Source organism: Passer montanus, unplaced genomic scaffold (genome assembly GCF_014805655.1).
Source record: "Passer montanus isolate IOZ18808 unplaced genomic scaffold, ASM1480565v1 scaffold19, whole genome shotgun sequence".
Taxonomy (NCBI): domain Eukaryota; kingdom Metazoa; phylum Chordata; class Aves; order Passeriformes; family Passeridae; genus Passer; species Passer montanus.
In genome coordinates, this window is record NW_024366480.1 from 6939639 (window position 1) to 6958011 (window position 18373).

Below are 18373 nucleotides of genomic sequence, written 5' to 3' on the forward strand. Positions count from 1 at the left end.
AAACCTTACACAAAGGTTACCTCTGGCTGGGCAAGGGGCCCAAAACAGCTCAGTTGCCTACATATATTTCCTATAAATAAAACAACCAGGACATCTTTCTCAGGCCTGGATTTCAACCTAACTTCCTTACTATGTAACTGAAAACAGGAGAGTATTTCTTATTGAGACAAGTTGCATTGAAAGCAGTTATCCCAAACCACCTTTTTCACTGTAGGACAAGTGGATCCTAGGAATGCACAGACACTTAGTTTGGGTTCTAGTAAGAGCATCACAGGGACATGAGTATGTATTAAAGAAAAGAAAACTCGTTGTTTGTGGTCTAAGAAAAATGAATTTTGAGCTTTCTGATAACTTATTTAAGCTTTTCTGATAACTCATCATTTGTGAAGAAATAAATGGTAAGTTTTAGGGCTAAATATGCAAAATATAAGAAAAATATCTAGGAAAGGTATTTTTAGTCATTTCAGACAAAAGGAAAAACTACTAATAGTTTTGGGCTGTAGGACTTAATTCTCTTCTCCAAATACACAGATTAATCCCAAGCAGCAAAAATGAGCATGGCTAGGAGCATAGATGCTACAGCAAAGACCAAAAGTTTGTGAATTTGAGAAGGGACTTGAGTTTCAGCCACACAATCTGTCTAAATAGAGAAAGCAAATTTATGGATTGTTTTTGAATCTCATGCTTGGGCTCAGCTGGTAGTCTAAACAGCTGAACAAGAATAGAAGCTGACTGACATCAGAGTCAAAAAGTTATACTTCTAATTTGACACGAGCCCCAAAACAAAGAGTTGTTCCACCAAACTCCAAATGGAGCAGATCATACAGAAGATGCTCCTCCCTGAAGAGAAATTTTGTTCCACGATGAGAGCACACAACTGCTATTTGGGAAGACTTCTGCTACAATTCTACTATATTTTCAAATCACAGATTTTAAAAGGATCCTCAGAGAATCTCACCTGGCTCTTCTAATATAGCATTTTCATCTTGTGGTTGGAACAGTTCTTTAATGACTTTAATCTTTCTCATGGTGCTCTACAAGTGGCTGTTATCATAATTAAGCTAAATCTTGTTATCATTACGTACAATTTATTAAGTAACAGTCTTTGGAATACCACATGAGTCCTATCAGTATAAATCAATGCTGTTAAATTGAAGCACTAGTGGCAAAGCAGGCACAGTATACATCCATGTGTCAACACAGGTCTTGAAACTAATGTTATCCAGTAATGTTTGCTTAGGAAAGACTATGCTGAGTATAACACATTTAAAACACAACTGTGCTCCAGCACAAAATTGTGTTTAATTACACATCCAAAAATATTATCCAAAATAAAGAGGATGCTTCCTTTTGTAGTAACATCTCTGTGCCCAATATGGTGTTCCAACCCTCTCTGAGAAAAATATTGTTTCATTCTTGTTCCCTTACATAATTCTGTTGAAGCTTACACTGTAGATTACGCTTTGGTCAGGACCAGAAGAGTTTCATTAGCATGTTTTCATAAAACAAAGTATGGTCTCTCACCACTTCAATACCATGTCTATTTCTACTGGACATACTGGATCTAGATCTCAGGAGAAGCAGAGAAAATGCCGTCTCTTTCCATAGCACAGATGAAAGTAACAATTATCTGAGCAACTGTTGCAGTCAGAACAGACTTTTTATTACACCAGCAAGACATGCCATTCTTTATCACAGGAGGGTGGGTCTCTGTGCAAGGCGTTACTCACGCAATATCTTCATACACATTCCACTCACCAAAAATCATTTCCTTATATCCAACTCACTTGGAAAATGTGTGAAAGAAACAAATTACTTCCATGTTATCTAGCCCAGTCCCTTGAAGAATATTGTCTATTTTCAGATATAAGAAACTTATGACTTGGAAGCATGCTATCATAAGCAATGAATTTGTCACTATATATTATAAAATTATTCACATCTTGAGTGTGCCTTGTAATCATAAGTCACTCCTATAAGTCATTCATTCAACATAGTCATTCAAGACCACCACTACTGCCAACCTGTCTGGTTTGTTTACACTACAGAAACATCTGTCTTTTCCAAGGTCATGCATTCCCTAGTTTTTGCTTTTCTTACAGGTCCATTCTGTTCTCAAATCTTCATTTTTCAAAACATGCTGCTATTACAAGGCACTTTATTAACTGCATCACGCTACTGACAGGAAAAAAAATGCAAAGCCATCTCTGCTGAAGAAACTATAGGATTCATCTCCAGCTAGTAGCTAGATGGATAGATCTAGTACAGAGAGCTTCATGAAGGCTCTCTTCCTTCCAGAAATTTTTTTGTATTCCTTTCCTACTCCAAGGTTATCTAAAAAAATCCTTGCCTGTGTTCTTTGAACCAGTAATTCTTTCCCTCACAAATGTTTCACTAAGAAACAGGGGGAAGAAGAATCTGTGAAATGTGCTCTTAAAATTTCCTGTGCTAACAGTGAAGCTGTCTCAACTCTAACACCAAGGTAGCCCTATGCCAGCTGTCATTTGAGAATGGCCCATTACCTGCCAGTGCTTGGGCATTTTCTGTGCATGTTATTTGAGTCAGCCCAAAACTACTCTAAAATTTAGTGATCTTTTATCACAAGACATATTTGAGTCCTATTTTAAAGAACACAGGGGTACATCTATCAATGCAACAAGTGTGAAGATGACCATAACAATGCATAACATAACTTCAAGAGTTATAATCCTGGAAAAAGATTAAAATTCATTCAGAATATCCAGCTTAAAAAAAAAAAAAAAAAAAAAAGTGAGAATTATGAAAGATCTTGTTCCCACAGTATGGGCTTTCAAATTATGAGTAATTTTATTTTTCTGTCAAGAACATTCTCCTCAGCCAAGCCATATGGTTTATGTAATTTTTGCTTAAAATCCCACCCACATCTGAAGTTATTTTGCACTAAGATAGTGGAACCAGAATCAATAAGCTTACAAAAACAATTCTAAAAGGTGCTTTATGCATTTTTATGTAGTTATTGTCTCACTTGAAAAAGAAAGTGAAGAACATAATGTTCTAATTATTGAAAAGGGTTGGAGCTCTGTCTGTAATTATTTGATTCATCAAGTATTTGGGGATAAAACATAACCTGAACACTATTTGTAAATGGATACAACTACAACATAGAATTATCCATCATCAGTTTATACTCCAAGAGGAATCTACATCAGCTTGAGTTTTTGTCTCTTTGTTCAAGACAAATACAATCTAAATGGTCGTGAATACCTATCTTGAATCAGAAAAATGTGCAAGTTAACATTGTTACTGAAGCAATATGGAAAAAAATAAGAAATGTCAGAGTTTAAAAACAAGAAAGATGGGCAAGGAGAATTTGAAACTTGAATTAAAACTTTCACAAGAGAAATTAAAATTTTGAGGCTTAAAGGCTTACAACAGGTGGAGACCGCAAAATGAATTATGAGGCCATATTCTAAAACAGGAGCTGAGCCATTTGCAAATACAAATTGAATGTAAGTAACATCTGGAAGTTTTCAGAATGAACTGAACAGAGGCACTGAAGAAAAAAAAAAAGTCTTTATTGGAATGGTAGCTCTTATGTATAATTCAGGCTTGTAAGACTTACAGAGACTAGCAAGATGAAAATATGAGGTGACCAGCAACCTTACTGTCACAAACAAGAAGGAAATAGGTATGTCCTCTGTCCAAACTGGAGCTTACTCACAGATGTGTACTGTGGGAAGTATATAAAAATGTGTAAAAACCATTGTGTCTAGAAGGAAAGCAGATACATAGAGTCCAAAGATGCGTTCAGCTGTCCTTTAAGTAAGCAGAAGATACCGATCACCAGACTTGTTATAATAGCTTAAATTAACTGAGACTCAGAGGAAAGCCAGGCTATTCCAGATAACACAATGTAAATTTCCACAAGAATTGCATCCAAAAACACTTCCTGAGAAAGTTCTGGTGACTACCTCCGTGGTCTGGCTCTCAGTGTGTGAAGAATTTAAGCCACAGAAGAACATAAATTATCCTGCTCTGGTGTCATACCATGTATGCACTATGAAGATAGTAATCAATTTGACCCAACCGCTTTACAGAGAAAAGAAAAAGAAGGAACTGCGACAGGAATGGAAGTGGTTTTGTAGATGTGCTCTTCAGGCACACACAAATGCTACTGATGATTTCTGAAACAATTGGCAGCAGACTTGTTTTAAGTGCTGAACTGTTGTTGGACTCTTAGATATTAATCAGGAACACGAAATTAAAAGAATGTGGAATTTAGCGCTGAACGTCATTCTTCCTTCAAAGAAACCAAAAGAAAAAACTCTTGCTGGTCAGAAAGGTAGGAAGTGGTTGCCATATAGCTTAGAAATTCATATTTGTGGTACTATGTACAAGTGATCCTAATCTAGCTCATGACATGAATGATAAAAAGAAGTGATAGGATTTTTTTTTTCATCAGAGAGTGGAAAGCAGCAATTAAGGCATAGAGTACAATTAAATTCTGACATGCAAGAAAGAAAAAAACTGGCAAGGAAAATGATTGCTGTGAGATGGCTAAGGGACACTATTTCAAATACCTATTAAGAGTTTTTCTCAAATGAGAGAAAGCAGGAAAATTTAAATGTCTGAGGAAACTCCCAACAGACTCAACCTCGAAGAAGGCCCCCTAGGAAACTCATAGTGAACGTTGGGCTATCAAGTGTGGAATAAATTTGGAGAATTTCATGGGAATTATTAAACTAGACATGCTAGAAGGCTAGAGAATAGGGAATTCAATACTCCATCACCTAATTTGGCAAAAATGGAGACAGTCACTGGGAAAGGTGCATTCATCCAAGAACTGAAAACTGGAAAATTATCAAGAAGTCTCAACAGCCAAGTTAGCACATGAGCTAACCATTTACTCAGATTTGATTATTGCTAATAACTACCTAATAAATGCCAAAAACTGTGTCTTGGACAGTAAGCTTGTAGAAAACCCCCTCCTAAAGGGTCTTTGTTTTGCAGATGGCAAGCAATGATTTTTAAGCGATATTTCCCCTCTAGAGATCAAAACTCTTAGTAGTGTTTTACATTTAGATTTACTCAGGCAAGAAAATATGAAAAATGCTTGACATTTGCTTCAGGGTGATCTCACCTGCTATTAAAGAAATTATTTGTTATTCCACTTCAATTTTTTCTGATAAGCAACAAACAGTATAACAGAAAATCCATTGCAAAATGCAAAAGAACAGAGGTAGTGGGTATTGATAAGGAAAGGATGGAAGAATGAACTTATGGGGTTTTCTCTGAATTTAATACAATTACTACTGAATGTACAAAACTCAAATGGCCCAAGAGATTTCTTGGTCAGTAATCAGTTCTTATAAGCAAAAGTAAAAATTACACTACACACCATAAGACTAACAAGAAAATTGGAGGATACTGGGAACTGTGACCCTAAGCAAGAAGATGCATAACCAACCTTCCATAACAGCGAATCTGCAGAAAAGGTTATGCACTCATTAGCTGTTGTTTCAGATACCAAAGAAAGTGTTACTTTATTTTCCAGTTTGGAGGCTGAATGCAAATGGAAACAGAGAAAAAAAAAAACAGAAGGAAAAATTAGTACCACTATTGCACTATCACTGACTGTGTGGCAATTTATTTATGAATGGAGTTGTATATTTCCTACTCAAAAGATTTATGGCTACCCTACCTATCAATTAACCTGTTTACTGTATTGGTGTCCAGAACAGAAGTGCTTCCATGTAAGCTGAAAGCACCAGTGTGAAACTGCATCAAAGACAAGGAGCCTCACTGCTGTCAGTGACTCCTGTAACCCATGCAGAGACTGCTCCATATGCACCCTGCCCAAGAAAGCTGCTGTAAGGATCTGTTTAGAGCCAGAGCATATGTGCAGTGGCCTCCTAACACTGCAACAGCTAATAACTTGTGAGGCCTTTAGCAGCAGTGCAGGCTGGTGGCCTGAATTCCTGTCCAGCTCAGAAGCTGGCAAGTACTTGCTTATAGCTTAAAAACTTCAACAGTTTTCCAGATTTCTTTCCAATAAGAACTAAATGCACTGAAAATAAATGAAGCCTCAGAGACCTATGGTTGCTGTTATTATATGATGATATTATTTCTGTTTGCTTTAGGACCCCAATGAGTTACAGGCTCAAGAAGAATATCTTAACAAAATTGGAAATCTCCATCTGAATGATGGGCTGAGAAAACACACATTAAGTTCAACTGCTCCAAGTAAGCCTAAGTGCCATTGTGTTCCCACACCACACTACCCAGCTTCCACTGGAAGAAACGCCAGGCAGATGTGTCAGGAAGGAGAGAGGTTTTGGTCCAACACACACCACACACCCTCTCTGAACAACCAAATAACTAAGTTAGTGGTGTTATTGGCTTGAAGCTCAGGTGCTTTCAGGTATCACACAAATACACAGAGAGCCCACCAGCCTCTACCATTCCACATTCAACATTTGGCATTATATGATAAACACAGAGGTGAGCCTAAGATTGTTCCTTTGGTGAAACTTCATAGAAGCAGAACAAGCATGAATCCCAGCTTGTTTCATGACATATAGGATAAACTACCAATAAAAGTCCAAAAGAGATCCTTTTTATTTGGTAGAAGTAAGTAATCCTTTAGAATACTGTATCATTCCTAAAGAGGAGCAAAATTAATTCAGGCTGCTTGAACAAGACAAAACCAACAGAATCTAATAGTGTATAGATCCACACTATTGTGAAGGAAAAGTGGAGGAAAATGACTAAGTGAAGGGATATATATAAAAAGAGGCCACATGGGAAAACTTTACAAAGGGCTGTATTTATTACACTGCCTAAGAAAATCTCAGGAGATAAAAGCTGAGAAAATCATTAATGTGATATCTAAGTTGCACATACAAATTCTGATTTCCTTACTAGTAAGATGGGTAGAATCTCCAAATTTTGGTTCCCCAAATAATAATTTGATGCTCTATATTTAATTTGATTCTGAACCAAAATTGAGTAAAACAGTTTTCAAATTTTCAGCTAAATTAAAACAATATCAATTTGAATAGAAATTTCCAATTATTTAACTCTATTAAAAATATTCTTTTCATTTTAACATCACTTTAGTTAATATGTATTAGGAAATAGATTACATCCTCTAGTTATCCATAAGAGCAATAGTTTGACCCAGATAATTATTTATATTTTCAAGCAATATTGAAAATAAAACATCAATATAATCCAAAATTAGATTTTGGTTCAATAATATGATATTATGTTTATTTCTGAAATGGTAAGTTCTACTACCGAACTTTTTCCCATAGAAATTTTTTATAGATTTTTAAATACTTTTATTTTTAAACATTTAAAATTCTCTTTTTATTAGCGTTTTTTGAAAACTTTAAAAAAAACCTTTCCTCTGCCAGGCTGATAACACAGTGCTGAAAACTTCACTAGGAATGTCATTGAAATCCAAGCCAGTCCTCAGAGACTCAGAGAATGGAGCTCCATCAGAAAGTTTGATCAGGCAGAGAATGAAAAAAAGTGACAAGTTATTTAGATTGGAGTAAAATTTTTTGAGTTGGCAAAGGGAAAATAGCCTGCTTGAAGTCATGTCATCTTTAATTTGTTAAGTTATTTATTTTCTTGTAATCCTATTTGAAGTATCAACATTTCCAGTACATTAACTTGATTGGCAAAGGTGCTGTATGACTTGGGATAAACCCCAGTAAAAATTTTTATTCCTATCTGCTCCAAATTCTGAATCAGTTCCTCTCAGCTGAAAACATCCATGCCTTAGAAACATCATCATGTGCCTTTTACCTCTGAACATCACATCAAGTCAAGACTTCAGAGAGACAGACAGCAGCATTCAGACCTCATTTAATTTTAATCTCAGTATCTGATCTGAGAGAAACTCTAAATCAGGGGAAATAATACTCAACTAACTGAGAAACATTATTTTCAAAAGTAACAGACATGATGAAAAGTAGTTCATAGAAGACTGCAGGATCATACCACATCACTATAAGAGGAATTATCTGTTTAGGTCAATAAGAAGTAGTATTTGAAATCTGACACTTGTACGAATTGTACAGCTATTGCACATTTTTCACCTTACCATTTTGTATTCTTTCCAGCTTTTCTGAAAATCCAGACTTCCATCTTCTCGGTGTTGTATAACTGTCCATCCTCCTCCAGCAATTTCCATATTACAAAAGACCTACAACAGTAAATAAAAAAGAAAAATTAAAAAAACCAAACAAAATATAAAAGAAGTTTACATTGAAATTCTGTCATCTTCAGGGGAAAAAAATATTTGCGAATAACAGTATTAAGGAAGTGTGTTTTCCTATGCACTCATGCCCTGTTCCTCCAATTACTTCCTCAGTCATTTGGTGACAAACAGTTCTCTCCTTATGTTTAGTGTAATTATCCCAGCAATGTCTCCTTTCAGTACATCACCAAGAATATCTCCCAGTCATCCCCTTCTACTTCTTCAGCTTTCCTCTTCACATTCCTTCATGCTCTTTTTTCTATTTTCTCTGCAGTGCCCCTGAAACCACTCATTTCCTCTTAATAAACAAGAGTAATTCTTCCAGTGGTAATAATGCATCATGTAGCTTTTAGCAGAGTGTCATTTGGTCTCGGAGAGTACCTTGAGAATTCTTGCAGAAAACACTCATCCTAAGAGCCTGAAATGTAGTACAGATGAGGTTACTCTGTTTTCCTTAGAAGTGTAATATTGTCTACAGTGTTCCAGGCATTGTCCCAAAATGGGACAAGTGACCTCAGAGCAAGCTGCATTATATGACAGAGAATGTAGGTAGAAACAGGCTCAAGAGATGAGATCTGTGACACAAGGTCAGAAGTTAAGATATATCCTCAATATATAAGATCATACCCTGTCACCATTGCACTAAGAAAATTAAAACCTAGATACTGAAGATTCTGTGTATAAAGGATAATGAAACAATTTGACAATTTTTTTGACCCCTGATATTAGAATATTGTGTAAGCTGAATTCTGTTATTATCAATCTTAAATAATCCATATAATAATAAAAATGGATATTAAATTTCATTCACTTTATTCTTTTTCATTATCCTTCCAAAAATACAGAAGATAAACTATGAACAAATTAAACTACTGCTTGTGCACTTGCTTTTCTTGGTATGGATAAGCAGTAATATTTTTTGTTCCTATTTTTGTAGGACACTTGATTTTAAGATCAAAGTCTCTTAGGGCTACTCATTCAAGCAAATTTTCCTAATTTCATTCGCCTGTACTCATCCATGCTATATTGACACTGCACCTATCCTAAATTTTATTTGTCTGTGCTTTTAAAAGCTGTAATCTTCCCTTTAAGTAAAAAGTCAGTATGTAAGAGTGTTGAAGAGGTTTAGCTTTTGGCACTCACAGCAGCAAGAGTCAATCCGTTAAGCACTGGTTGGCAATTTAAAGCTTTATATTGCTTTGACAAATTGGAGGTTACTATCCAGCACAGTTAAATAAAACTTTGTCCTGCAGTTGACTAGAGGACCATATTCTACCCTCAGGAAAAGCCATTCTAAATTTATTCAACTCTAAGAACTGTCATAGTAACAACATGCAAGTGTTTTTGTTTTAATTTGCAGCAGGCATGCCAAGTGAAGTCCCTGTGAAAGTGCAGGAAGGAAATAGAATACCAGGACAAACATGAACTTGATTCAGGGTAACCACAAGAAAACCCACAATTTTCTAGACAAATATTTTGGCCCTATTCTTTCTTTAGGGAAGCCACTGTGAGTCAAAACATTTATCTACAGGATTTAATGTCTTTAGTCTGATTTACGGTGAGAATTTCTAAAAGATGGATTTACTTTCTTTATAAGTCATTTCAAGCTCCCATGAATCCACTGCCAATTTTTAAAGCATTAAATCCTTGACCATATTAAGATTACTCATTTTAAAGATGCATGCAAATTTTGGGATTTTCATACTATGATATAATGAAATACCTGTAAAAAGACTGAAGTTTTCTGAATAATATATCAAATTGAAAGAGAAAATTGCACAGCTAAAAAAATATTTGCCAGCAGCACATTTTTCACTTGTCATCATTGTATGGTCTGACACTTTCCACAGTGGTAGACACAAACATCTGCCCTTACCAACAGGAGTTCCATGGTGATTGTAGATCTTACAGTGCATAGCTTTAGCCTTGTCTGTCCCAGAAAACATCAAGGCACTCAGCCATTTAGAACCACTTAATGTGTTCTGATACTTAACCCTCTATTAGAAAAGGATGAAAAAAGGTGACTGAATTTGTATGCATTATAGTTTCTGATTTTATAATTAATAAAATAACCTGACTTAGAATAAAAGACATCCAAAATATTGCACTCTTGCTCTTTCTCAAATGCATGGGTAAAAATTCTCAAGCTCCTAAAAGGCAAATACGGTATTATTTCTACTTATTTTAGCTTTATGAATTAAATTATTAAAAATTTTATAAATAGCATTCAGATCTAAGCTCAATTTTAAAGTAAATGGAAGATGTGAAATTTCTATAAATTGCATTTTAAGTGCATGCACACTAAGACTCCACAAATCTACCTCACTGGCATGGAGCAACAAGCTCAAGACCAGACCTTTGAGATTCAGGGAATGTGTCTGTGCTATGCAAAAACAGTCTGATGACAGTTTGCACAGTACAGAGGGATAGCTTACATTTAATGGGTTAAAATTCTGCCAGATATGCTCAGAGAGAGCGACAGCAGCAATTTAGTGGGAAGTCCACAAGAAGAAAGTGAAGGGGGAGGAGTGAAGACCACAGCCTCAGCGATTGCTTTGGCAGAACCATGAGGACACAGACACAGAGCCCAGCAGCAGGGGTGGATAACATTACATTTTCAGTGTTGGTAGCAGCCACGTTTGTGGGGGCATTTGGGGAGACAGGGAATGAGCCAATACATTGATCCAAGGGCACATGCAGAGCTCCTGCTTGCAGTGAGACCAACCATACCTGGCCTACCCTAAGGTGACTTGGTTCTTTCAACTCCAAAATGAGACTACCTTACGTTCACTGCTCCCTTGCCCATCAGAAACCTTGCTTCCCCTCTAGTTCACCCTGACTTTGCTGGGGACTGAGGATTTTTTTTTTGCCTTTTATTTCCCTCAGAGTAATAGTTTGTCCACATTATCAGGCACTGCACATATACACATCAGAATAAGCCAATTAATTAGCTTAATAGTTTAATTCTTTTTCTCCTTCTATATAAAAATGTGGAATATTATTAAGATCCTTTTAAACAGTGATGAAACACTAGTTTTGATCAAGGCTTGAAGGCTAATGAACTATGTTAATGAACTGTTGAAGCTAGGAAAAAGAAACAAAAATTGCAGTCTAAAGCATGTATGAGAATATAAAAATGAGGTATGTAAATGGTATGAAGGAAAATTTTTTTGTGAATACATGGATGTGAAACCAACAAAACACCCAAATTGAGAGTAACATTTGTATATATGACAAAGGTATTTTCCATTGAATATCAGGATTCTTGTAAGTATCCTTTAGAAAATATAGAAATAAATTAAGGTATATTTTGTAACCTGATGTGTAAAATTGTTATGAATGAGATAGTTGCCTGTGACTGTGAGTAATACAGAAGATAATAATATATTAGGGCTCTTAAGACAGGCCAGAACTGTGCATTGCATTGTGGTAATCCAGATAACTAAGTTGGCTTTAAACAAGCAAATCTGTCTCCATGGAGTACCTATCAGGATATTGGAGCAATCTGACTGTGTCTGCATGGTGCTACCTCCGGGCTAATTAGTGCTGGCACAGTGTTGCATTGATGTGATTTTGGAGCTATCTCAGCTGGAGTTAGTTCAGCTATCTGCACAGTACTACCTTACAGCTTGTTTAAATGACCTTAATGTCTAAAAAAAACACCTCTTAAAGCACTCACACTCCTCACTTTACTAACATGAACATGCCTGGGCTCAGCTCTTGCTGTGTTATTGCTAGAGCAAGACAGAAATAGGTGTATCAGAAATGCCCTCAACACACAGAAACACACAGTCCTGCCTTTTCTTGCTAAAACAGGAACCCTCTAGGAAAACTTAATGCAATGGCACCAGCTGAGTTGTGATACCTGTGTTGATTGATAGCACTGTCTGTAATCAGGGATATAGTGGAAGCACAGGATGGTTTCCATTGTGTCCTTATACTGCCAGTGAAGTGGGTTTGAGGTAAATGTACCAGAACCATCAGTGTCACAGTGTTTCCAGGTAACCACTGTTTTTAATTGCAGTCCAGCTTCTGGTTATGGTTTATGAGCTTCAGTAAGGCTAAGAAAACTACTGCCAATTGGTACATGTAATTTGGACATAGATGTTACATCTCTTTTTGAGTGGAGCAGCATCTGCAGAATTTTTTTATTATTCTTGTCCTGCTCAGTAATGCCTTCAGGGATCTCTGCCTTTTATGTCATGTCAATTATTTTCCCATTCACATTTACCAGAATTATGTTGATCTTGGCCCATAAAGCTCTCCCACCCCAATTCTACTCATGGCTTAATGAACTTTAATTCCTTGCTAAACTAAAACATCCTGATGTTTACAGGCTTCCAAAGGCCTTTTGTAATACCAAACTCCACTTAGGAACAAGGTTAGCATATCTTAATATGATCATAATATTGCTGTAAACGACAATATTGGTAATATTTTTACAGTCTTTTTATGTTTTCAGGGTCACCATTTTACTGCAGTAAGAATAAATTCACCAGACAGAAGTGGTTCCCTCCCTCCTGTCTGGCCCACTTTATGGCCACCACTGTATTTCCCAGGTAATCAGCCCTTAGCCTTGGTGGGTGCTCCCAACAGTGCCCTGTCAGAGGGACAGCCAACATTCCCCCACAGACAAGCTGGGTTTAGGTCATCCTCTCATGTTCCTAACCTCAGTTCCTGACTCAGGTACCTTAGCAACAAAAGCCTTGCAAAAAAATAATCTCTTATACAGACTAATGTTTCATTTGCATAAAAGAAACCCCCTCCCAAGTCTCTTTTTTTGAGGAGGATGGGATTATACATGCTTTGTAATTTCAAGCAGCGCTGGCACTCAGCATGTTGTGTTCTTTACAGCCAAACCTGCTTTTCCCTGTCCCCTACAAGAGAAGCAGAATTTTTTAAAATCCTTATCTTTAAAAACTCCTCATTCTGCTCCTTCTTTTCTCCTGCTACCAGATAATCCCCAAGATCAGCTTCCTCATTATCACACTTTACAAATTCACTTCTAAATTTTATTGCGATTTATTTGCAGCCTTAGTCTGATTCAACTGAGCTTGCCAAGTGGGAGGAAGTGAGTCAACTATTGAGTGTACGTTGGAACTTAGGAAGGATTTTCTGTCAGCGGGAAAGAAGAATGTCTGGAATAATACAGTTAATCATTTTCTCAGTCTATTATACTTTTTAAAGACTAAATAGAAGACAAGCTTTTTATACCAGTACAATATTTTGTGGAATGATAATTTCAATAAAGACTCAAACCACTCCTTTCAGTTCAGAGCAATATCGTATTAACAAACAAGAAAATAAACCCAGTCTTTACCTTTTTAGGATCTGACACATTGTTAATATAAATAGTGTAGACCCCACTTTTGTTAACACCAGACTGGTATACATCTGCACAGTCTCTGAATGGCTTTTCTTCTTCCTTTTTTGCATTCTTTAGTAAAACTGCAAAACAAAAGACATGATAATATAAGTTACAACAACAGTCTTAAGCATTTCTGTATATAGGAAGTCCACTTTTGCACACTGCATCCCATTTAAAGATGAACAGTAATAATTGTACAGTGTTTCTTACACAGTTCATGCATTTGGCAAATTCTAGTAAAGAACTAGTACAAAGGTTTTGGACAGATGGCAGAGTGGGTACTAGAAGAAGTCATGATACAAATAGCTAAACAGAGCGTCCTGTCTGCTGAGAGGTAACACAGCATGCTCCTTTGACTGCAAAGCTCTGTGCCCCTGCAGGTATTGCCTCTGACTAAAGCTGTACCTGGGAGGTTGCCAATGAATGCCCCAGAGATGGCACATGAATGTGGGAAAACATGTTCAGTATTGTGATCTGACACAGATGCTCACCTTAGACAGCAATGCTGGAGAGAGTTTTGTGCTGTTCATGAAGTAATGACTTTTGAGCAGCATAGGAGCTTGGGGCAAGGCAGCTGCTTGCTTAAATTTTTTTTTTAGAGAATAATTTAATTATTTTCATATGTACATTCATAAAGGTTAATAAATACAATAAAAGAAAAAAAAGTGCTACTGAGGTCAGGTGTCTAGAGGCAAGATTTATAGAATTCATTTTGGCTCAACACAGGGAAACAGTTAATATTATAACACCAGTGCAGATCTTGATCCTGTGTATTACAGACAGACCATATATATATATGAGTCTGGGCTGAGAAATCAGGGGTGCAAAATGTTGAGAATCCCAGTCTTGAACAACCAGGAAATTCCCTGTAGAAGGAGTAATATCTGAGAGTGTTCTTCACTTTCATAAACAAAAGTAGCATGACCCCACACAATAGCGAAGGATATGATTTTATTCCAACAACACATATTTTAAGCACATCAGTATTCCCATGGAAATCCATCTGTCTACTCAGATTCTTAAAGTTAAACATGTCCTTAAGTGATGTGCAGGGTTTGGGCCAGCACTTCATTAATCCCTACAATAAGGATACAATATTTAAGTCTTCCAGACACACTCATCCTCTGGTGAATTTTTGGCTTGAAAGTGTGAATTATAGATACAAAAAGGACTACATCTTACTCACTCTGAGTGAAATGGCCTCCACTGCAAAGCTGATGCTGATGTGCAGCAGGGCAATTGCCTTGCACAGTATGTGGGACTACACGGGCCACAGGTGGTGAGAATAATGCCAAGGGTCTGCAATTGGGAGTACTGTCTTCCCTCTGAACGCCTCAGAGCAGTATTTTAGGATGGCAAATTCCTGCCAGAGCACTTGGTATTAATACCATTTCACAGATGAGGAAATTGATGTAAAAAAAGGTTAAACATTTTACCTCAGTCATTCCATGAAAAGGTGAAAATAGAATAGTGAGAAATCCAGTCCTGACTATACTGCTCTCTAGGTAGGCATATTGCACAAAAATTATGTTATTATTTCCCTTTTATGTGTTTTATATTACTATTTTAAAATTCTATTTTAAGAAACAAAAATACCTTACTTCTCCCTTTCAATGTATTTTCCTCATGTTTATTATTTTTATTCAACATTATCAACAAAAAAAACCCCTAATTTATATATTTGCATATGAAATTCAATTAGGAAATCAACCGCTTTGAAACTTAGCCATTTTTGGAGAAGGTAGTGCTGGCAGTGCTGCAGATTACGGCCTTCCCTGTGAGATGGCAGGGAGTGAGGTCCTCAGCAAGGTGCAAATCAATTGTGCACTCTCTCAAAAGTGACATTTTTTAGATAAGACATAGAACTGAGGCCCTCGTGATTTGTGTTAATTAAAGACTTCATGGTACTTTCTTTAAGCAGATGGTGCTAGTATCTGTGGCCAAAGTCCAACCTGAATAATGACTTGGGGCTGGAGCCAAAGCCTAGAGGAGTTAAAGAAAAGCCTCTCATTGATTTCAGAGGGCTTTAGAATAGAACCATTCTTTCTGGCCTGAATTTCTCTAATGCTGTTGTTTCAACTGGAGACATCAGTCTCTCCTGTCTCAAAATTATATTAAGTGGTGCAGAGGCACTGCTCATTTCCTTCAGTCTTAAAACACTTATATTTTATTAGTTGTATGCAGCAAGATTATCTTACCTCTTACATGAGTATTATACACACATTGAAAACCACTTGGAAATAACCATTAAGATTCAATAAAGGAAATTTGAATTTGGCTCCTTTCTAACTGAAACTTAGACAAAAGAGATCATGAGTGTGTTTTAAAGTTTATATCAATAAAATTTTAAACAGGGTAGGATGTTAATATCAGAGCAAATAGCCTTGGTAACTTTCTAAAGAGATGGATCTCTAGGAATCGTCCTTAGAAATAAATTATCTTCTCATACTTAAAAACTAAAAGAAACACAATAACAAGGATGTTTCTGTGAGAGATAAAAGTGAAAAAGATAAAGAAATGTTATAAATATGGTCATCTTTCCTCCTAGACAGCTGAGGCAGCTGAGATCACACAGAGAGCAAACATATAATTTCCTAAAAACTAAGCAACACAATACCCATTTGGGGTTTTCTGCACCAGGGGTTTTATTCCACTGTAGCCAGGAGAAGATGGCTTTCCTTGGGTGCCTCTCACCCCTCTCTCCCTCTCTCAAGAGTTAGTGCTCCCACTGGAAGAAAAGCCCAGCTCCTTCACAAGGACCTATACTATTACAGATTGCAGCACAGTATATTAAGCATGACTAGCCAAAGTTTAGGTTTTCTTAATACATCATACTATAATTTGCAAGAACAGCCCAAACTTGACAGAAAATTAATACTCAGGAATGTTACTGGTAATGTGCTTTTAGAATAAAATATGTTTTCTCTAAGGTTTGCTGTTGTTTTTCTAACTTAATATTCCATAGAGTTTCCAAACTACTTCTATGTACTATAACTCTAGACTATTTTTTCTACAACGTTACATAGACCTTGAATCCTTTATACATTAAGTCTCTGAATGATGTATTGGCTCACATATGGTAGATGTGTAAGTAATTTTTTTTAAGAGTTCAACTAAATTAGTTCTAAAACTAAATATGCAACCATTAAATACCTTAGCTTCAAGATATTGACTTTACACAAACTTCTAGTGTTATTTAGCTGTTTTGATATACAATGCTTATGACAGAGTTTTATGTACCTGAAGAAAAAGATAAGTCTATGTGAAGCAAAGTAATATTATAATTTTTTAAACCGGAACGGTTATCCAATGTTTGGAACCTGGGAGGGTTTTCTGATTCCCTTCTCTGGATGAATAAACTGGTCATGCTTCTTTAAAACAATGGTGCCTGTGTGGAAAACCCTGCTTTTCTGAACAGAAGGAGAACCAATAATGACTTTTTCACTGCACTTCCAAAAGTCTTCTGGGTAATTTTTAGCCCAAGAACTTCCTCCTTGGGCTATACTATCCACTTTCCCCTACTTGATGGCAATTATTTATTTCAGTTGTCAGTCTGTTCCTATTCCTCAGTTCCCGGATGATGAGTGGAGCCCAGACAGTAATGGAAGTGCCATCCATAACTGCCCAGGCCCTGTGGATGATGAACAGGAACCCAAATCAATGAGGTCTCTGTTAACCCATGGGCTGTGCAGCACCAGAGCTGAGCAGTGTCCTGCTGCACCTGCTCCCAGGATATTAACCCTCAGCAGAAAGCCAGGGTCAGCACCTGGGGCTGCAGCCCCTCCAGTTTTATTAGAATGGCTTACCTGTGCTTGCAAGTGAGAGAGCTCAGGCATATAGGGCTATTTCCCAAATCAATAGTCAGGGAAATTTAACTGATTGATAGTTATGTGTGCCCAGTGTAGAGTGAGACTATTTTTCTGCTGTCAGTTGTAGAATTAAATCAATAGTTAATTAGTTTATTTCCTAATAGGTATCACAAATAGAGACTGTTGTCCTTTTTTTCCCAGCTTGAAAGAAATACCAACTGACTACTAAGAATAAGTAGCTTCTGAAATATTTACTAATCTAGTATTCTCTAGGAATATGAAATCGAAATCATACAATATCTGTTTTTCGTAGCTGTATGTAAATTATCTAATTTCATCTCAACTAGGAGAAAAAAAAATTGAAATAATCTACTTGATTTTTTTAAACTGATATTTCTGAGTTTTTTTGAGAAAATTAAGTTGTCTCATTGCATTTCAAGTTTCTATCAGATACCTGGTGAATAGCACAGCCTGTCTATAAGCAATAAAGAATGTTAAAATGCAGTTAATTATGTTGATTGAATCAATAAATCACAATCATGCTTCCTAAATTATTTGAGATCGGAGCTGCTATGTTTGTGAAATCAGTTGAGACTGAGTTAATCACTAGACTTTTATGTCCTTTAGTGATACTGACAACAAATGAAAAACAGCTGTTTGTTTTTCTGCATGATGGTGACTTATTTGGACAGATATGCAGAGATTTCTTTAGTGTCTGAATGAATTATTATATTTTCATTGTTTCAATGCTCTATTTACATAGATCTAATTTTGTTATAGACCAGAAGTAACAAAATGGCACTTTAAAAAAATCATTAATGGTTTTGAATTCTGAAAGGAAAAGTCTTTCTCCATATCTTATTGTCATATATAATTGACTTAAATTTTAGCTGCACTATCAAAAGCATCTGAGATAAAAATTATGTCCCATGTTGATCAGCTCCTAAA

The 18373-nt window shown here is 36.3% G+C and overlaps 1 protein-coding gene across 2 annotated transcripts in view; it reads right to left on the reverse strand.

Moving 5' to 3' along the window:
- Positions 1 to 18373, reverse strand: part of ANGPT1 (angiopoietin 1) — a 155117-nt gene that overhangs the window by 43374 nt on the left and 93370 nt on the right. For both annotated transcript variants that reach the window (XM_039706182.1, XM_039706183.1), the window contains exons 5-6: positions 13569 to 13696; positions 8093 to 8194 (exon numbers count right to left, since the gene is read on the reverse strand). In XM_039706182.1, the coding sequence (XP_039562116.1) occupies positions 8093 to 8194; positions 13569 to 13696 (230 nt within the window). The remainder of the gene's footprint in view (positions 1 to 8092; positions 8195 to 13568; positions 13697 to 18373) is intronic.